Below are 23,227 nucleotides of genomic sequence, written 5' to 3' on the forward strand. Positions count from 1 at the left end.
CGATTGAAAAAAGGTCTAGCTTTATACTGAGCACGCGCAACTATCAGCATGTATTTGGGCGGCTATCTATTTGTCAGCAGCCTGGTGCACTGCCGCTAGCCTTAGAACCAAATGAAAGGTGTGCCCTAGTTATGTGAATGGGTGGTTTTGGAAGCCTCACTCAGTATTTGATAAACTTTGATACTACACAGCTCCCTGCTACTCTAAACTTTTACAAAAGGTTTGAAACCTTTTCAGGATTTTGTCAAAAACTATAATTAGTTTGTTGCCAAGGGTGAAATAAGCAAATCAACCACGGTATATTATTAATTCATTTTCACATGAGATGAGTATGCAACTCCTTACATTATTTCCTTACTCCTAAGCAAAGTGATTTCAGCATTTTGCAGAAGCGCATTCAGAAATTTTGCATCAACTTGGTAAGTTACCTTCAACACTAAAGCCAATAGTACTACAAACTAGCAGAGCCTGCAGGCTTCGCTGTGGTCATGATATAAATTAACAAGTCTTACACAGGCATCTACATACATGGCACATCTACATGAAACAGCTCCACACCAGTTAAACGATATAAACATTTCTGTACTTGCATATTATTTATAATAACTCCATTAAACATATTTTGGCAACACCTAGTTTTATCCAGCCGTTTAAAGACAACAACGAGCATTGGAAGTCTTATATGCAAAAGTTGACCTCACAGCTAGATGCCCTACAGCCTGCTTTATTGATTACAAAAAATATGAATCAATTTAAGATATCTCGGTGAACAAGGTGGCACAAGATAAACAATGGATTTTGAAAGAAAATATTGTATATTTATAACACAAAATAGAATACAAAATTAAACAAGCAAATTATATGGAGATTTCTGCCTGGCTGCATAAATGAGGTGCCAGCGAGCTCTGTGCTCCTGAGAATTTATGCAAAAAGGAATGTGTTACAATCTCCTATCTATGATAGCACTTAGACAACAAAATGCTGCCTATAACCATTAATAAATATAACAGACGATAAATAGAATAGAATACGAGCTGCTGAGAACATGGCTTATGCTGATGGGAACATGGCTAATGCTGATGGAAACATGGCTTATGCTGATGGGAACATGGCTTATGCTGATGGGAACATGGCTTATGCTGATGGGAACATGGCTTACGCTGATGGGAACATGGCTTATGCTGATGGGAACGTAGAACAAAGGAAGCATTCCTCTGGAGTACTCAAGCTTTCATAAGAGCAGATACTACAGCACGGGCATTAAGGGTCTTCAGGTCCGTGTAGGTTTGACCAGTGCCAACGAACACTATAGGCTGACCCGTTATATAGGTCATAGATATGGCTGCTCCAACCTGAAGGTGATAAACAAAGGATGCCAGTACAGAGCTTTCGGGTTTAAACAGAGCTCTAGGAATACTCGTACAATGACAGTTATAGCAATGGATACAATGAGGTCAGGTAATAAATACGCTGTACAGTTAAACAGGCTCGCTGTACCTCTACACAGTTAGACAGACTCGCTGTACCTCTACACAGACAGGCTCGCTGTACCTCTACACAGTTAGACAGGCTCGCTGTACCTCTACACAGTTAGACAGGCTCGCTGTAACTCTACACAGTTAGACAGGCTCGTTGTACCTCTACACACACAGGCTCGCTGTACCTCTACAGATTATAGATTGTTATTTGTACTTTGTGTCAAATAAATACATAATACCGTATTCCATGTATCTTAGTAAATAAAAAACAATTAACAAATTATAAGAAAAGCATTCCTAGAAGGAAAAATGTGACAAAATAACGAGTTAAGGGAGCAACACAGACAGGCTCAAGTTGAAATAGAGACCCAGGCTACACCTGGCCTCTTCTTATGCATATATGGTAGATAGTCTTAATCTATTCCACTATAGTAACTCGCTCGAGAGTAAGCTCTTCGGCCTGTCACTCCTGTTATAAAAAAGGCCGCGGACAGCCGCTGAGCTGAGAAAAGATAAGGGCAGAATAGAATGACCAGTGTGGGATGACCGGTGCGATAAGGGTGTCACTAGCGGTACAGGAATATTTCTAGAATCCACTGGTCTATTTCTCGAGCAAGTAATGGTGCTAGCGGGTAATAAATAGAGTAAATAACAAACCCAACCACTATCAGCGAGCTGACCGAAATATCTACCTTATCGTCAATGGTGTCAAATTTGGTAAGAACGATTCCATCAATGAGGTGAGGGTTCTCCTGCTGCGAGTGGTCAGCAAGAGCCTGGTTAAACTTGACCAGCTGGTCCACCGCCTCATTGCCGACAAGAGCCTCACCAACAAACAGCACCAAGTCAGGCTGGTTCACCTTGATAAGCTGCGCCATGAGAAAAAAGCATGAGATGTAATTGACAGAGACAAAAAAGTTAGTTATATCAGGACAGTCCTAGAACACAGGCTACAATCGATGCACGGCTATGAAGAGAGGTCCATACCTTAGCCAGGGATCTCATCAGTGGTTCGTTATCCTGCATTCTACCAGCGGTGTCCACCAGCACAACATCTGTCTTGGTGTCTCGAGCTATGGAAATATAATGAGCTATGAAAATATACATTAGATGCAAGACAATACATTTTGACCTAACAATTGAGTGCACATATCCTAAATACTACATACACTATGTTTCTTTCCACGATGCTCGTGATTCGCAAACTTGAGCCAATCTGCAAGTTAACCGCGTCATGGAAAAAGTATAAATTCGCAAGCTAAGCAGTTTTGCAATTTGCAAAACTTTATCGAATCTATCATGCTTGCGAATAATGGAAACACACTTGCAAATGATGCACATTAAAATACTACGCCAACTATTCAATTTTAAACATTTTCAATACATCCGTCGTCCTTTCTTGATCGAGCTTCCCGCGTTTGCGTCGCTAACACGTGTGTTGCTAGTTATTAACTTATAGCGTACAATTCCTTACCTTTTTTTCAACAAGGCGGAGTTAATCCACATCATGCGAATGTACATAGAAACACTTAAAATTCGCATGGTCACGCAACGTGGGCACAACTCCAAATCCGCATGATGCGAGTCATGGAAACATAGTGATAGTAAATGTACCACATGCGCAGCAGCAAGCATACGACACTAAAAGTCAGGCAATGCAGTCTTATATATCAAAGCAATGAATATTGATTAGTGGGTATAGTATTGTCAATGAGCATTGAACACTTGCTGACTACTATACAGGGCCCAACCGTACAATATGGTTGCTAACAAGCAAGTAATGGCAGCCGGGTTCCTTTCTAACCGTGAGCAAGCGCTGACATTGCCACAAAGGCAGCATCCTTATCATAGCCTTTGTCAAACAATTGCACCATCTTTTTGTCGTTCTGTATTCGGTTCAGTTTCCTTGTGTGTGTTCGCAGCTGTTCCACAGCACCAGCACGGAAAGTATCGCAGGCAGCGATCAGCACAGTGAGACCATTCTCAATTAGCCAGAAAGCCACCTACAACAGAGTGATGTAAAACGCTACTGTAACGCAACAATGATACAAATTAGATAACGACAGGAAGTGTGCAGAATCAACACAACCAACTCTTGTGCACACAAATCATTAAATGTTATTATAAGTTCTAGACTAACTTCCTACCTTGGAGAGGTTTGTAGATTTGCCTACGCCGTTCACTCCGCAAAACGTTATACAATATGGTTGACCTTTTGACTTAGCATCCATGGCATCTCTGAGAATGTCGATTCGGCGCTTGGGTGACAGAATCTGCACGCATGATTCCTGCAGAGTTGATTTGACAGTTGAAGCCACGCCTGCAAATTGAGCATAGTCGAGGAAAAGATAGGTTAAGGCTGCAGGAATGAGAGTGGGCGGGAAAGAAGAGGTAAATGTAATAACATGTTATAACTTACCACTAAAGGTTCCCAACACTTTGCCCTCCAATTTAGTGGCAACAGAATCGCACAGCTTCGCCGCTATGTCAGATGCAACATTCTTAGCTGAAACCAATTATGATCTATTATGATCTAAAGCAGCAGCATGGAAGTTAATGACAGGAACACAATGGATTGGTCAATAAAATAATTAAAGACAAGAACAAACATCTTTCACGTGATCCCTGTCATCGCCCCTGATTCTGACACGCTTTGACGTGTAATAAAATTCCAACCATGTAAGAAAGTTAATTATTTCGACTGTTGCACTCGCATGATAGTGGGAGATCTTGCTATGTTGACATTATTACAAGCAAAACCATAGTGAGGATGAGAGTTAAAGTCAAAATGCTGATACCTTCTGAAGTAGAGCTACTCAAAGCAAACATAGTTTCTGGCTCTCTGAGACCAGCACATAAAACCTGCTCCTACATGCCACCATTCATACCATGACAAATATTTCATAGCTGGCTATAATTAGTGCACACATTTAAATGCGGCATGTTTATTGCGGATCCCTTGCTGAGCTGGATATTTTCATGCAATACCTTTAACTGAAGTCTATTCTATACTTTCCTATCTAGCAGCGAGATAGTCACAGGGAGGAGCATCTCAACTTACCTATCAGATGGTCCTTCATTTTTTCAAGGGCGGGCGCTACTGACTCCTTAGTCAGAGTTTTGGACATGGAGAGTGACTTAAATATACCGAAGATGCCCCCCGAGCTACTAGCATCGCTAAAATATACAAAGCATATCATCTGCCGAGGGCAAGGTTACGTATTTAAAGACTTGGCTGAATAATAACTTTTTAGCAAGGAATGGTGGACACTCGGGGCAGTAGGGAGATACACTTGACAGGTATCAAGTAGGGAGATGCGCTTGACAGGTATCAAGTAGGAAGATGTACTTGACAGGTATCAAGTAGGGAGATGCACTTGATAGGTATCAAGTGGGTGATGTACTTGACAGATATCAAGTGAGAGATGCACTTGACAGGCATCAAGTAGAGAGATGTACTTGACAAGTATCAAGTAGGGAGATGTACTTGACATGTATCAAATAGGAAGATGTACTTGACAGATATCAAGTAGGAAGATGTACTTGACAGGTATCAAGTAGGGAGATGCGCTTGACAGGTATCAAATAGGAAGATGTACTTGACAGGTATCAAGTAGGGAGATGCACTTGATAGGTATCAAGTGGGTGATGTACTTGACAGATATCAAGTAGGAAGATGTACTTGACAGGTATCAAGTAAGGAGATGCGCTTGACAGGTATCAAGTATGAAGATGTACTTGACAGGTATTAAGTAGGAAGATGTACTTGACATGTATCAAGTAGGGAGATGTACTTGACAGGTATCAAGTGAGAGATGCACTTGACAGGCATCAAGTATGGAGATGCACTTAACAGGTATCAAGTGAGAGATGCACTTGACAGGCATCAAGTAGAGAGATGTACTTGACAAGTATCAAGTAGGGAGATGTACTTGACATGTATCAAATAGGAAGATGTACTTGACAGATATCAAGTAGGAAGATGTACTTGACAGGTATCAAGTAAGGAGATGCACTTGACAGGTATCAAGATGAAGATGTACTTGACAGGTATTAAGTAGGGAGATGTACTTGACATGTATCAAGTAGGGAGATGCACTTGACAGGTATCAAGTGAGAGATGCACTTGACAGGCATCAAGTATGGAGATGCACTTAACAGATATCAAGTGAGAGATGCACTTGACAGGCATCAAGTAGAGAGATGTACTTGACAAGTATCAAGTAGGGAGATGTACTTGACATGTATCAAATAGGAAGATGTACTTGACAGGTATCAAGTGGGAGATGCTTGACATGTATCAAGTAGGGAGATGCACTTGACAGGTATCAAGTAGTTAGATGCTTGACAGGTATCAAGTAGGGAGATGCACTTGGCAGGTATCAAGTAGGGAGATGCACTTGACAGGCATCAAGAATGGGAGATGCACTTGACAGGTATCAAGCATGGAGATGCACTTGACAGGTATCAAGCAAGAAGGACGCCACTCACCTGACAGAAGTATCACTTGAATTTTCTTCTTCTTCCTCCTCTTCTCCATCAGTGTCAAGGTCCTTGAGAGCGCCGGTCATTTGACCCTTCAATTTCATCTGTAAATATTGCCCATCATATTGATATCATACTCATGTTATAAAGCAGGAGTGATTAGTCTCTCACAATCTCGTATTCATTTTAAGGCTGGCATAACAATTTCTTTTGAATGAATGCATATTTTACAAAGTTTAACAGCTCGCTGAAGCTCAATATTTCAATAAAAGAAATCCAGCAGTTGATCTTAGCACGCAAATATCAATGTTTCCACGCTCTATGATTAGCCATTTATACAATCCTTTCTTTAGTATATGGAACAGAGCAGAGCTGCTAATATTTAATGTACCGAAGAGTGCATTTCCTATTAGTTAGTCTTTCAAGAGATGGATCCTTCGAACAATGCGAATACCACAAATCATAACCAGTCTGGATTAAAGACTGCATGTTGTGATTTCCACTGTGGTCATTCGGCTTTGACCAGTTTAGCACTATAAGAAAATGTTTAAAGTTATTTGAACTTAAATCAAATAATTAAAGAATTATTATTACTACTACACATTTCTACAAGTAAACCTCAAAAACTGAGCGCTTAACATAGTAAATCAGTAAACAAGTTGAGCAGGTTAACCGTCATATAAAATACATGTATATAAATTATGGCAATTTATAAGGTTGCAAATCTTTTTTTGGGTTGGCACAACAATAAATACTAATCCATGAAATTGTGTTACCTATAACCTTCTCCGATTTTATGGAAACTCAGCTGCAACTGTTTCTTTGAAGAAATGACACAGTCGTAAGAAGACTTTTGAATAATGGAACAAAGCAAAAGATATCGCTAAGCAGCTCAAGGAGAACATTAGAACTAATATAATCAACTCCTTACAGATGAATTTACACACACTTTTTGTAGATTCCATCAGAAATTATCGGCATTTTTCTATCTTTTGCGATTGTTTGATGTCTGAGGTGATCTGATTGTCAGGATGTTTTTAGAATAAAATCAATAAAAGTAATCGCGATTAAAACGCTCAGAAAGAAACATACGTGCAAAATGTTGTTATCACCAGTTGTTATTGTTGCTATAGTTGATATCAGCTATTGTGTTCAAGGTGAAGCGTTACTCGTCTCTATTCTGTCGGTCTTTTTGCAATTATAGATGTCATAATCGCACTTTTCGTTCATCTGATCGTTTTAATCGCGATAAATTGACCTCAAACATCAAAAACAATTGGAAATGATAGAAAAGTACCAATAAATACTTTCTGATAAATCTACAAATGTTTCGTGTAAGTTCATCTTTAATGAACCAGCCAAACCACACCCATATGATGGACAAACCACACCCATATGATGAACAAACCACACCCATATGATGGACAAGCCACACCCATATGATGGACAAACAACATCCATATGATGAGCAAACCACACCCATATGATGAACAAACCACACCCATATGATGGACAAACCACACCCATATGATGGACAAACCACACCCATATGATGGACAAACTACACCCATATGATGGACAAGCCACACCCATATGATGAACAAACCACACCCATATGATGGACAAACCACACCCATATGATGGACAAACCACACCCATATGATGGACAAACCACACCCATATGATGAACAAACCACACCCATATGATGGACAAGCCACACCCATATGATGGACAAACAACATCCATATGATGAGCAAACCACACCCATATGATGAACAAACCACACCCATATGATGGACAAACCACACCCATATGATGGACAAACCACACCCATATGATGGACAAACTACACCCATATGATGGACAAGCCACACCCATATGATGAACAAACCACACCCATATGATGGACAAACCACACCCATATGATGGACAAACCACACCCATATGATGGACAAACCACACCCATATGATGAACAAACCACACCCATATGATGGACAAACCACACCCATATGATGGACAAACCACACCCATATGATGAACAAACCACACCCATATGATGGACAAGCCACACCCATATGATGGACAAACAACATCCATATGATGAGCAAACCACACCCATATGATGAACAAACCACACCCATATGATGGACAAACCACACCCATATGATGGACAAACCACACCCATATGATGGACAAACTACACCCATATGATGGACAAGCCACACCCATATGATGAACAAACCACACCCATATGATGGACAAACCACACCCATATGATGGACAAACCACACCCATATGATGGACAAACCACCCCCATATGATGGACAAACCACCCCCATATGATGGACAAACCACACCCATATGATGGACAAACCACACCCATATGATGGACAAACCACACTCATACGATGGACAAACTACACCCATATGATGGACATACCACCCCCATATGATGGACAAACCACACCCATATGATGGACAAACCACACTCATATGATAAACAAACCACACCCATATGATGGACAAACCACACCCATATGATGGACAAACCACACCCATATGATGGACAAACCACACCCATATGATGGACAAACTACACCCATATGATGGACAAGCCACACCCATATGACAAACCACACCCATATCACATCAATATCTATGGAAATTAGACCTCTACCTTGCTCATATGTCAGTTTCAACAAGAGACGGGCACACACAAGCTGAGTAACTAGAGTCTATCAGTAAATAGAGTATAACAAAGTTATTCCATCAGTAACTAGAGTATAATAAAGTTAGTCCACCAGCAACTAGAGTTTAATAAAGTTAGTCCACCAGTAACTAAAGTATAACAATGTTAGTCCATCAGTAACTAAAGTATAACAATGTTAGTACATCAGTAACTAGAGTATCTATCAGAGTATCCATCCAACAATGATAGTTGATCAGTAACTAGAGTATAATAAAGTTAGTCTATCAGTAAATAGAGTATAACAATGTTAGTCCATCAGTAACTAGAGTATAACAATGTTAGTCCATCAGTTACTAGAGTATAACAATGTTAGTCCAGCAGTAAATAGAGTATAACAATGTTAGTCCATCAGTAACTAGAGTATAACAAAGTTAGTCTATCAGTAACTAGAGTATAATAAAGTTAGTCTATCAGTAAATAGAGTATAATAAAGTTAGTCTATCAGTAAATAGAGTATAACAATGTTAGTCCATCAGTAACTAGAGTATAACAATGTTAGTCCATCAGTTACTAGAGTATAACAATGTTAATCCATCAGTAACTAGAGTATAACAAAGTTAGTCTATCAGTAACTAGAGTATAACAATGTTAGTCCAGCAGTAACTAGAGTATAACAATGTTAGTCCAGCAGTAACTAGAGTATAACAATGTTAGACCATCAGTAACTAGAGTATAACAAAGTTAGTTAATCAGTAACTAGAGTATAACAAAGTTAGTTCATCAGTAACTAGGGTATAACAAAGTTAGTTCATCAGTAACTAGAGTATAACAAAGTTTGTCCATCAGTAACTAGAGTATTCATCCAACAAAGTTAGTCCATCAGTAGCCAGCAGCCAACAAGATTCTAGAATAACGTAAGTTAATATGAATTATAAACGCAACAGACCTCGCTGACTGCCACGTTCACTTCATCGCTGTTTGCAGAAGTCTTGAACACATCCAATTCTGCCATATCTTTTTTCCCTCCACCAAGATCCCATTTTCTGCTTTCCTTCACCCTTTTCTTTGGAGCATCATCTGACTTAACAGCCCTGAAAAAGTGAATATCGACGTATGTGACATGTCAAAGCAAGATATGCTAGCAACAATAACTAACATAGAAACTGGTAAAGTATGCTGTCAATGTTCGCACAACGCAACCAAAGCAACCAATTGTCTTGGTGACTGGGAAGGTGGTTAATGCAAATTTCTATGAGAATATATAGATATAACTGAAGAGTAGCATGTTCCGCGTACAGCACTTGGAGATCATATACCGTAAAACCTCTATCTGAACGTCACCTTCACTTTAACTGCATTTCTATATGATCGCCACTATAAAACAGGGGTTGAAAAATAGAACGAGACCAGTTAATTGAATGCCACCTTTATATGTACGCCATATTGACATTTTTACGAACCCATAATAGAAAGTGATCAGTAAAAGTGTCCACAAAATAGTAGTAATGATGACTCTGTAACAGAAATAATAATTAATTCCGTCATTATTGCTGTTCGTATCAAAGTTCATTTTTTTCTAACTCCAAAACTTATGGTTTTTCTTTAAAACTTTAAAATTTAAAAGCAACGCCACAAAAATAATTAATAACCCTATCAGGCTAACAGTAGTTCTTGTCTAACGCGTTCTTGATACTTCAACGTATGTGAAAAACGGTTTACAATTACGATGGAATCTGTACTACTATTTTCAGACTATAACTTGTGGTAAGCGTGTATGCGTCTAAAAGTTTAGCACTATTTTTGCCAAAAGTTTTTCAAATAACAATGCATAAAAGTTTTGCTCTGCTAAAAAAATTGTTTGGACGCTAATATCGACTAGTTCAGCAGTGCATAAAAAGAGTTGAGGTCAGAAGACGTTGCGGAAGGTATTGAACAGCCAAAAGAAGATGAAATGATTCCATACAAAAAAACAGCAACAATCAGAACGCAACCTGCCGAGCAGATGATGTGAATATTTTTGTTTCAAAAACATTAATCTTTGTTTTCTGCATGTATATGTATTATAATTATGGTTTGTTTCCACTTGTTCTTCAGTCTACATATATAACTCTCAGTGTTTGTGTGTCTGTCTGTGTGTCTGTCTGTCTGTACTTCGGTATGTTTAGTTATAGCTATTAAAGTTTGTGTGTCTGTCTGTACTTCGGTATGTTTAGTTATAGCTATTAAAGTTTGTGTGTCTGTCTATACTTCGGTATGTTTAGTTATAGCTATTAAAGTTTGTGTGTCTGTCTGTACTTCGGTATGTTTAGTTATAGCTATTAAAGTTTGTGTGTCTGTCTGTGTGTCTGTCTGTACTTCGGTATGTTTAGTTATAGCTATTAAAGTTTGTGTGTCTGTCTATACTTCGGTATGTTTAGTTATAGCTATTAAAGTTTGTGTGTCTGTCTATACTTCGGTATGTTTAGTTATAGCTATTAAAGTTTGTGTGTCTGTCTATACTTCGGTATGTTTAGTTATAGCTATTAAAGTTTGTGTGTCTGTCTGTACTTCGGTATGTTTAGTTATAGCTATTAAAGTTTGTGTGTCTGTCTATACTTCGGTATGTTTAGTTATAGCTATTAAAGTTTGTGTGTCTGTCTGTACTTCGGTATGTTTAGTTATAGCTATTAAAGTTTGTGTGTCTGTCTATACTTCGGTATGTTTAGTTATAGCTATTAAAGTTTGTGTGTCTGTCTATACTTCGGTATGTTTAGTTATAGCTATTAAAATCTTGGAATGAAAAGCTTGCTGCGTGCTGGATTTGAGCTCATGGAGATGACAATCCCATGTTACAAACCATGCATCTAACCACTGAGCTATACAGCCCTTACCATTCTATCACTCTGATCATATAACGTATACCATGCACTTTTGATTATTACCTAATATTAATTTTTGCATTTGTTATTTTTTGAAATTGTTTAAAAACTAATTTTTTGCTACCATTACCTATTTTTTTAATTTGTAATTTTAAATGTGTCGTTTCAATTTCAAATGTGCCGGTACACTTATATTTCCGGTTTTTCCTAAGGTTCGATTGCTAAATTGGTAAAGGCTAATAGTTTTCACGCGGACAATTGTCTTATCTCGAGTAAGAATAGCCTCTACATTCTCTTTCCGTTTGGTCATACAAAGTACCAGACAATGACAGTCCGAGATCTCATTTTTACATTTGTACTAGTATCGAGAGGTACCAGTATCCGTGATATTCAAAGTTTTAATGGATAACTTCTGCTAGAAAAGTAACCTTTTTATACACACACACACTTCTATGCACAAATTGTTATTATTAATTCAATGTATTCAGGATTTTATTTTGTTCTTTCAGTTCATATTAATTGTATCATTACCAAATCATCTTTTATTGTAATCGTAGCAAAACAGACTTAATTTAGCTATTACTCGCTAATTATTTCACATCTACATTGAAACACTTTTATAGCCGTTTTTTAATTTATTTGACCTGCACAAAACACTTTTCTCATGATATGAAGTTTGAAAGTTAGATGTTTGACAAAGTTTAAAAGCCTTTACTGCTGTTTTATTTATTTTTTCTCCATTTATTTCAACTGCACAAAATACTTTTCTCGTGATATGAAGTTTTAAAGTTAGAATGGTAACTGCTGTTATATGTTAAAGGTTGACTTGCACCAAAATTCACATTACAATTATTTGGTATTAAAAGATTCACCATGTCTTACTCTGCTGTCAGGTGCAAAATATGTGTAAATGTGATTACAAGCTCGTAAAAGCTCAAAAACGAACAGTTGATTGCAGCCATCACGAAACCGCCGTAGATCGGAATCTATTCATTTTTCTAACGTAGTTATTACATTTTGTTATTGTTTAGTCACGTGATGTTCTCACGTAAATTGAAAGGCCAATAAAAGGCTCAATATAAAACTTCTTGTAGCATTAGTTTATGACAAACACTTCGGGTTTTACCGAAGACCCCGTATCAAATGTAGATGCTCGCTACTTTACAGTTTTGTTTCGGCTTGGTCTAATCGTCAAGTCGTAATCTGATTATGCAACCCATACTTCAGGAATAACTTCTACAGAATTTTTCGATTATCACAGGTGACCAACAGGCTCCTCATGTTTATCAGATAATGATATGTATGCCTTCGAGCTAAGGTTGAAAAATTAAACAAATTTTTATGGTAGGTTATAGGATATCAGTGCTGAATGTGACAGCATTACAATGACGATAAAATAGACGCATAAGGACAATAGGCATGGTTTTATTGAATGAGTGAAGTATATTTGTGAAAATATTTCGACGAATGAGGTTGCGTGAAAGTGTAAACAGAAGCCATCTTGTACAACTACGTCCCATTTGAGCCGTTTTGGAAAGAAATTCCAATCTACGGCGGTTTTGTGATGGCTGCCATTAACTGTATGTTTTTGAGCTTTTAAGAGCTTGTAATCGCATTTCCACATATTTTGCACCTATAACACAGCAGAGTAAGACATGGTGAATCTTTTGATATCAAATAACTGTAATGCAAATTTTGATGCAAATCAACATTTAAATAAAAATAAATTTTCTGTACAAAGACTTTTATTACCCGAGCAACGTCATGCATTCAACTAGTATATGTTTATAGCATGTGATAGATTATTATTGTACAACTTATAAATTTGCAGGCTTATAGCATATTACTTGCTAGCATCATAGCAGTTATCTAAACAAGGCTTGCAATGGATTGACGCTCATAACTCCTTTTCTATTGCACATAAAAAGACAGTTTTGACTGCGAACTGTAGCAAACAAATGAGCTTTAATGCAACATTGTTAATTATAGTTATAAAATAACAATATGCCCTCAAGTTTAGAATGAAATAAAAAATTGAAAGCTCTAACAAATTGCAACACAGGCTATAAAATCCACTGTAGGTTAATTGCAAGCAATAGATATTAATTGATAGCGATATTTCTCAGCTTTCGAATGCATATTTATCTACAGATCTACGACAAGTTGGAGGTAAGTTATTGTAGATTTATTGCACCCAAAAGGGTCAACGTAACTACGTTCGTAGGAGAGTGCAAAAGATGGGCGACATTTGCTTTTTCTGTAAAAGGGTTAAATATAGCTTCCCAAAATTATGACGAGTTCTTGGAAAAATACAATGCCACCCTCCAGTTGAATGCCACCTCTAATAAAATGTCACCACAGGGAATGGGTTGAAAAATATACCGCCATGACATTAAAATTGGGGTTTTATGGTACCTACCCTTTAGCAACTGTCTTTTGCTTCCCCTTCTTCTCAATAAATCTCTTTCTGCTCATTTCTATAGAATCCTCGTCAGGGGAGTGGCTTTCATTTCCTGAACCGCCACTGGAGACGACCTCCTCTGCAAGTCAGTAGAAGTGACATGAGATCAAGTCTACTCGAGTGTGATGAGCATAGAGATGAAAGAAACTACTCAGTATTGTGCACTGCTGGAAGAGACTAAGTTGTTCACCTGGTTTGCCGTTGAGTACTGGCGCTTGGTTCTCCTTTCCTTTGGCACTTTTAGTTTGAGTCAATTTCTCAATTGGTTTCTTATTAGGATCAATAACCATGGAGCCAACGGTCTTCTGTGACTTTGCAGATTTATCCCAAGTTCTCATCTCCCTGCCAATAGTATCGCAAGCATCTACGTAAAAGGAAATAAAGAATAGCATCATTTGTAAAGACAATTGGACCAAGGTTACGCTCAGAACAGACCAGGAAATAACATGATGATTTGTAAAGACAAATTGGACTAAGGGTGATGACTAAAGGGGTGGTCACACGAGAGCCGAAACGAACTAAACGAGGCAAAACGACGTCACTGTCGGTTGTAAACTGTTCGGCCGAAGACATTTCTGGCCGAAACGAACCAATTCGGTCCTACTCAAAAGTTTGTGGCCAAACCCCTGCTCTTATTGGCTGGTTAAAATTCTAGCGAGCACGCATCCCATTTCTCCTTACGTGCGTGTGAGCAAAGTTAATTTTCTTTCGTGTAGAATAGAAGTAATATGTCATACTCATCCTGATGAAGAATCGTTGACTGATTTATTTATGTAAAACCACAGTACTATGATAATAACTGTTTTTGTTTGTTATGTACCCAGCATAGGAAAACATTCATATGTTAACAAAAAAATATAATTTTGTTGATGGGAAGGGTTGGCAAAATCTTTGTATCGAGTGATTTATTTTGAGCAGCTGAACGATCTTCCGATAAATATGCTGCGTAATTATAATTATTCCTCAAAGTTTTTTGTTTACAATAGAAATATTTAGCTCAAATACATAAAAACTACCAATGAAACAGTGTCCTGTCTCCATGCGTATGGTATCTAGAAAGTGAAGTGACTTCGGATGCTGTGTGACATGTGGTTTAGGCGAACCGAAGTAAAACAACCTCCGAACCAAACCTAAGTCGGTTCGGCCATTGTGTGACCACGGCTTGAGGGTACGCTCAGAACAGACCAGGAAAGAACATGATGATGTTTCGAAGTAGAACATGATGATTTTTCGCCTTCTCCATACGCAATATTTTTCGCCATACGATATCACCAGAAATCTCTCTTCAAATTTGACGGTCGGTGTGCTGCTTTCGTCGAAATAAAAAATATGCTGATATGCTATTCACAAAAATCCCTCTAACAACGAATGAAAGAGCTGCGATGCTCGATCTCACCCAATTCGGAGCTACTACTTATTAGGTATAGAGAAAATAAAACCGGAAACAGATAGGTGATAAAATTTTAGACGATGAAAAAGTTGAAGTTTATTAAAATAGTTGAAAATACATATTAAAACCTAGCTTTAAGTATTTGTTTGGTAAACTAAACTCATTTAAATGAAATTCAACGTTTGTGTTATACATCTGCCTCTAAGGTAAGAACTCCATACGGTACATACTGCACATGATACACTGTAATGTTACATTTTATTGCAGGTCATAACCACTAAATACACTAAAGTTACTGAAGATAACTATAGTTACTAAGGTTAACACGTTATTCTGTTACTAATTTTTAATATGTGCAATTCGTAGATAAAATTTTGATAATTTTTACCAGGAGTGTTTGCATTAGATACTTACTATGCATTTCTACACCCCTATATACAAAATTTTCGCCTTACATTGCCAACAGTGGAACGAATTAAAATCGTATGGCGAGGATCCGCAGTACTAGCTGCCGAAACAATACAAATCATGTGGAAAGGTTGTAGAATGTGCAACAACAGTTCGAATTGCTCACATCTCAAGGTAATGCCTTCATATCCACAATACTTATTGCGGATATGAACCTGAAGGCATTACCTTGAGGTTCCGACTACTATTGCTGTTTGAAAGATGAACCCAGTTTGTAAGCCTTGACATGGGTGAAGAAGATGCGCTGACGAAGCCTTCGCAATAAGGCTACGGAGTAAGCTTATCGTACCTTGGTTTGGACGCCTCTGCCAAACTCTCTGCCTCAACCGCCTTCAAAACTCTATGAAAGTCATCAGCAAAGTTGAAGCTTCGATATATGTTTTTCGCTTGAAGGTCAGTTTTATACTTGTCTCGAAACTCTCGCTGAACATCGGTGAGCAGCTTATCCACGTATGAAAGAGCTAGCTCTGCTTGGTAAGCCACCTAAAAGCATGAAAACATATGTAATAATCCCCGTATACAATAGTTCTACAAAATATATATTCTTACTACTCATTATATACAGTAGTTCTACACAAGGAGACTACTCCTTGTGTAGAACTACTGTACAACCCCTACTCACGGTTGCATTGCAATTTTCCCGGAAAAACTCAAAGTTTTCCGAATAACCGAAAAAACCAGGTAGGCCCACATGTATTTACCAAAAAAATGATTTACTAGATAAATTTGCAAAAACTAGTTCAAGAAAATCCTAACATCTGCTACTAGTGTAAAATAACAAGTAAAATAACACTAGTCTTTCAAAGCATGGTGGACGTTCTATTACATACTGAGAATCCATGACTCAAGCTAAATTTTTGGTTTTTTTAAAAATCACTTTTTGATTTTGGGCTTAAAAGCCAAATACTCGTTGCGTTGAGTGCCGCGAAGCACGGAAGTAGACTAAAGCTGAATTGAGTTTTCTTAGAAGCTCTGTTTGAGAAACTTAGCCTGTCGGTTGCAACATCAACTCCGTCCCATACAGATGCAAAAAACAACAGCTTCAACAGTTCATAGACAGTGAGCAACATTTGATTATCCTGCTCGCTTGATCTGCCACGAAAATTTAGCCGAAACAGAATGGAAATTTAGCAAACTCAGCGCTGTGCAAACTGAAATCCGCAACCGGCTTGGAATAGATAAGGATACAAAGCTAGCGTTGTGTGTCACCGCGCACCTAAGAGGATGAGGACAGTGCGGCCTAGAATTATTACCAACTTAGAAAGACATGGTTAACTTTCATCACCAATTTCATACTTTTGCTGTTTGTCACAATATTGTATGTTTTCTTGTCAAAATAATCTAGCTGCATAAACTGCTGTGTGTAATTAACTGACAACAAAACAAATAGCAAAACTCTGTTGGATGACTTTTTTGTAGTTTTACCACTTCACCAATCAAGGTTACACACTGCGTTTTATATCAGTTAAAATATCAATGTTTATATTTTATGGCAGTTCAAGATTTAAATAAACATACTCCAGCGCATGGGAGTCAAAACAAGAAATATATTAAAACTGCCAACTTTTGCCATTGAAATTTTTTCCCCAACCCGTTTTGCCGAGTGGTGGGAAATATGGGACTGGGATATAATACAACCACTCTTAGAAATATACATTTATCAACGCGGTTCCTACTACTTACCACATATAGCAGTTCAAATTCATTATCAAGTCGATACTTTAGGCCCAGTTTATCATGCTTGAATAATGAGTTGCCTGTCTTTTCCTAAAAGCAAAAGACTTGCAGACAAAGTTTTTGTACATGTGTATAAAAAAAAACTCAAATTTCTTATATGTATATATATGTATGTATATATATATTTGTATATATGCTACGCTAGATCAAAGAACAAGGCTGATCAGACTACCATTGTATGGTAGTTTGGTATGGTAATAGGTAATGGTTGGTATGGTATTGGTAAGATGAAAATGTGTGAGGGCCGAATATTCAGCCTGATTATTTTTAAACCATTAAAATCAAATAAAAATGAACTTGTTTTTACTTTCTCAATCACAAATGACATACTTTTACTTTTGCATTTTTTCCATTGGGTTTTTACTGAAATCACAAACCACAAACAATGAAGAAACCTATCAAGGATATTTAAGTTCATGTGGAACACTACATATTATTCACTATTATATCCTCACTATGAACAAAATTCACAACAGTGATCACAGCATATTCGAACTGTGATTTTGACCATCACAAAAAAATACATTAACCGAGATCCAAGAATTTATTAAACTCAAAAGACTTGACAAATATTTTGACTGCACTAATGTGAAGGGTGATACTGGGATCTTGACTGCAGTATGTAGTCCAAGTCTGGCTCAAGTTCAGTGGTTTTGATGCGTAAGACATCACAAAGGTGAGAGTCAATCAGTCTTGTCCTCGTGCAATTCTTGTTGATGTTCATAACGGAAAATGTCTTCTCACACATGTATGTAGAGCCAAACAAGCTCAGCATTTTCTTAGCAAATATCCGAATTGCTTGGAACCTACCTTTATTCAGCTGGCGGTAGAAATTGTCAAGAGGGAGCTGTTGGTGACTCTCAGTGTCACACTGGAGCTTAATAAGCTCTAGCTGCAGGTGCTCTGGCGCGTCATCAGGGTCCACGAAGAAAGGAGAGGAAAAAAGCGTGATCTCCTTTTCAAGAGCTGCAAAGTCTCGAAAGCGCTGCTAAAATTCCTCAACTAGGCATGAGATGTCTGCTGCATACTTTGCGCACCGATATTGTTCTGCGGAAAACTGGTCATAATTTCCCGCTGCGATGAGAAATGTGCGGTAGTAGGCTGCGCCTGTGACAGATGCCTTTGGAAAAGTAGCAGCTTGGTTCGAAAGGCTTTGATGTCTGAATACAGTTGGCTTACCAATGCATTTTGCCATTGAAAGCTTGTGTTCAACGCATTCAGATGTTGCATTATGTCAACTAAAAATCTCAAATCAGTCAACCAAACAGGATCAATTAATTGTGGCATGGGTTGTCCCTTTTTGTGAAGAATTGTTCAAGTTCCTTCCTGAGAGAGAAGCACTGCAGTGCAGACCCACGACTGAGCCATCTTACTTCGCTGTGATACAAAACATCTTCGTATTCTGCCTGGATGTCGATAAGAAATTTTTGAAACTGACGGTGGCACAGCGCTTTGGAGCGAATATAATTAACAGCCTTCATCACGGGTTTCGTAACATTATCATACTTTATATATTTGGCACAAAGAACTTCTTGGTGAATAATACAGTAGAGTTTGATAGCGTTGCCTTCTTCGCCACTGACTTTGTTACACACAAGGGTTGACAATCCATTCCGCTCGCCAGCCATGGTAGGCGCGCTGTCCGTAATAATCCTGCTGACTTTATTCCACTGTAGTTTCATGTCATCTACGGCGAAACAAAGAGAAGCAAATAAATCTGGTGCTTTTGTTTGGCCTTTCAGGCTCTGGAGGTCCAGAAGCTCTTCACTTATGTTCAGGTCATCGTCCACTCCTCTCAAAAAGATCAATAACTGAGCGGTGTCGAATGCATCCGTGCTTTCATCGCAGGCTAATAAAAAAAAAGTCATTCAGTTCCTTTTGCCTCTATCTGTCTCTTAATATCTGATGAAACATCTTCAATTCTTCATACCACAATGTTACGAGCCAGGCAAATATCGGTAAACTCTTGGTTTTTGACGAAACAAATTTTTTCAATAACCTTACTCAGTCTTTAATAAATGCACCCTCGGTGAATGGTTTGCAGTGCTTTGCAATCAACGTTGCCATTTCGTAGCTTGCCTTTGTGGCATTGTCACTTGAGTCACGGGCTCTTGTGAAAAAGCGCTGCTGTGACGTTAAAACAGCTTCCAGTTGCTTCACTTTTTCAACGCGTTTGTTCCCAGTTAGATTGTCGTACATAATATGTTTTGTCTGGTAATGCCTTTTGATGTTGAATTTCTTAAAAACTGCTACAGTATCTCGGCAGACACAATTGTTTTGTATTTCAATGAAAAAATAATCCCATTTCCACCTGTCCTGAAAGCGGTGGCCCTCGCAGTCAGCTTTTCGTTTTCTGTTCATGGTCGCCATATTAGATATGGAAAAGGCTGCTAACTATCACGTGACGCTAAGGGTCACGGCAGTTAAGGTGGGATGAAAAGCAAAATAATTTTTTTGTACACATGTATTTCAACTCTATGAACCCTGTCCATTTTTATCAATGCGTGTCAAAAACCCTGGGCAATGTGGCCAACGATCTAAAGTTTTTAAACTTTTATTAAATACATCAAATGTGCTCATTATACAATGATATTCGGTAAAACACTGGTAAAAAATGGGCAACCCACAGCAAATGTCATAAAACAGAAAAAATTCGCACTTCACCATTTTTCGGGTTAAAACTATAAAAGCTCGTACATTTTTTAAAAACTCGTAAAAACATTTCCAGTAGTATCATATCCATCGAGCACATGTTCATTATCATTTCATGTCTCAAAATATACCGAAAAATTATAATTATTACAATAAAAGTCTTTATTTGCATCACAATCATTTATTACCTACCAACAAAGGAGTCGTATCGACTTTTTCGCAATATCATTTTAATAAACTTTGTTATTAAAATGCAGGAAATGGGTAAAGAGATTTGAAAACTGTTACAAATAGAAGTGAAAATTCCGATCTAACACCCTGTGCAAGAATTAAATTGATTGGGTTAAGCTGTTACTTAGAAACAGCTTTTGTAAACAGAGCCATGTGAATGCCAGAATTCCGGTCGTTAGGGTTCAAAGAGTAATACTGGTCAATAGGGTTATACCGTGGTCAACAGTGTGGTGGGTCGAGTATTATTGATTTAATGATAGAGGCTGCGGGCCAGAAAAATTTGACCACGGGCCGCAACTGGCCGGGGGGGGGGGGGGGGGCCGGACTTTAGACATGTCTGAATTTTAGGCCAATGTTAGTGCTATTGCTATTACTTTTGGCATCTTATATTCAACTGTAGTCACTTACTGTATTCTGTCGATTTCTTTGTTATAACTTTAATTAAAAGGATGAATAGAGATGCAGATGCACATGTAACCTATTTCTCCAGATATAGGGAAAGGGGAGAGTTGGGTCAGAATCACATTAATGCAAAATATGACAAAAGCTGAAGCTATAGAATTGTAAAACTTTTCCTATGAATAGAGTCGTGTATGTTCTATTCTGCTGGAAATGCACAATGGTTAACCCTTGGTTAAACTGACAAAATATTCGTTTAAAAATTTGTTGTCTTGTCACCCAACACCCCACCTGTGGGGTGTTGGGTTAATGTAGAAAGTATTCATACGAGTTTTAATGACACAAAGCTTTACAACTGCGATATTTTTTGGACTTACACTCAACTATATTTCACACTTAAAATTATTATGTCCGTGCGCATGTTATATATATAAGCAGATATATATCTGGTTCTGTATAAGTATAGATCTGGTTGAGATCTACTGGTAACCCGTCTTCCGGTTCAGGTTTGCTGTACATTCCTTGAAAGATTTTTTGTAAAAATCTACCCGCCACTCCAATCCCTTACATCCTGCAACCTGTTACCATTCCTACATAAATAAAAACTGAGTGTTCCAGCAAACTTTATTAAAAAAATACTTTTCTATCTGAACTGATTGCTCCCTTCTTCACTGTCTGATCCAATCAAGCTGTCGGCGAAGGGTTTTTTATGTGAGCTTGAAGATGAAATTGTATTAAGATTTTTTATTTTCTTTCATTTCACTTGAGATTTTTTAGTTGTTGCTTTTCGGGAATATCAGGTAGTACTGCAGTACTAGCTCTCTTTTTTACTTTTATAAGAGCTTTTTATGGGATGTGTCTGGTAATGGATGCCAATCTGCAAGAGTGGTTTTAAAGACTTCAGCTGCTATGTGTAAAGGCTATATTGACTGTGTTAAAACTTTTCACCTAATAGGCATGTATTTGTTAAAACTCTACAAAACTTTTATTACCTTTCAGAGGTGTCATCCAAAGTACCAAAACAAAAAATCTTATGGGGTAAGTTGATCCAGTGACCCATTTTGCTCTGCCAAGGTTGACCCAGCTTGCCCCAACTGTCTTTTTTTCACAAAAAGAACTTATTCTCAATAATGGTTCTAGCAGCTTCAAATATTTGTGTACCAAATAAAAGGTGATATTTTAGCCATTAGTGATTCTGAATTACATAAATCTACTGCTGTTTTTTCTACCAAAATCATGTAGTACAATATGGCTGGTAAAGTTTACATTTAATATTAAATAGTAGTGAATATCAAATAAAACTCTCACCTGCTAAATACCCTTACCAAGTAATGGTACAACATGACCTTGACCTAAGATTTTCTCAGTGAGCCAACTAAGGAAAAAAGCACAATAGGCAAATCTACATATGTGGCCTGGCCGAACTTGCCCCACCTTTCACTAACCTTAATAACAAATAGAGTAACTATATCACCAACAACAACATAAACCAACCTTTGGCACATGGCTGGCAAAAATTGGAAATAATCCGTTTCAATACCGTTGTTTACCGCAATTACTTGTAGAAATAAAATAATCGTTCGCAGATGCATTATACATGTATATGATCTTATATGCATTTGGGTTAACCCAAAAATCATCAGTTACCGCAAACATTGTTTATCGTGGTGTTCTCTTGTTAAGATAATTTAAAATATTTTTTTATAGTCCGTAATGTTAGTGTGGTAAATAACATTTGTACGTTGTGTGTGAAAAACATACCTATCGCTTAATTAAATATATAAAAAAATTTCCTCTTCGGCCTACTCTACTTACTTGTAAAACAACATCTTTAACCAATGCATTAACAGGCACGGTTAAAAGTTGAGACGCTCCTTGAAACCACCATAGTACTATCCCTCCTTTGCTGAATATTACAAAAAGCTCCAACATTGTGAAATTGAAAGCGTTGTTGGAGCCCTCCAGTATCGGATATACAATCACCTCCACGTAAGAAGCGGATTACGCACAATGTGATATATCGACAAACCTTTATCGAATTTCGCTAATACTACTAATAAACTCAATCAGCATTTTGTCGGAAGTTGGAGTGTTATAATGGCGGGTAGTTCAGCGGGTGCTAGCTTTATTATGCTGTATGGGAGGAAAATAAAATGTTTTATTTTCTAGATAGAAAAATGACCAGGTTTTGCAGATTTAGTCTTTGGTATCATTTGTTAAAAGTAAATCTTATATCTAGTGAGATTTCAAGACATAGTTTCTTCACACCATCAAATAACAACTTATTTTGTAACAAAACTTTTAAAGGGCCAATAATTTGGCAATTATTATACTGGTAACTCGTGGGAGATGACAACTTTCGAATTTTTTTATTGGA

The 23,227-nt window shown here is 37.7% G+C and overlaps 1 protein-coding gene across 1 annotated transcript; it reads right to left on the reverse strand.

Moving 5' to 3' along the window:
* Positions 1-704: 704 nt before the first annotated feature.
* LOC137392765 (signal recognition particle receptor subunit alpha-like) lies at positions 705-22,809 on the reverse strand. The gene is made up of 14 exons (XM_068079091.1): positions 22,666-22,809; positions 17,515-17,598; positions 16,121-16,314; positions 14,164-14,315; positions 13,932-14,052; positions 9,601-9,745; positions 5,970-6,067; positions 4,540-4,655; positions 3,898-3,984; positions 3,626-3,798; positions 3,283-3,481; positions 2,466-2,551; positions 2,171-2,347; positions 705-1,352 (listed from the first exon to the last, which is right to left on the reverse strand). The coding sequence occupies exons 1-14, from the start codon at positions 22,780-22,782 to the stop codon at positions 1,224-1,226; spliced, it is 1,878 nt and encodes a 625-aa protein (XP_067935192.1). The 5' UTR covers positions 22,783-22,809; the 3' UTR covers positions 705-1,223.
* Positions 22,810-23,227: the final 418 nt, after the last annotated feature.

The sequence above is a fragment of the Watersipora subatra genome, chromosome 1, assembly GCF_963576615.1.
Source record: "Watersipora subatra chromosome 1, tzWatSuba1.1, whole genome shotgun sequence".
NCBI lineage: Eukaryota > Metazoa > Bryozoa > Gymnolaemata > Cheilostomatida > Watersiporidae > Watersipora > Watersipora subatra.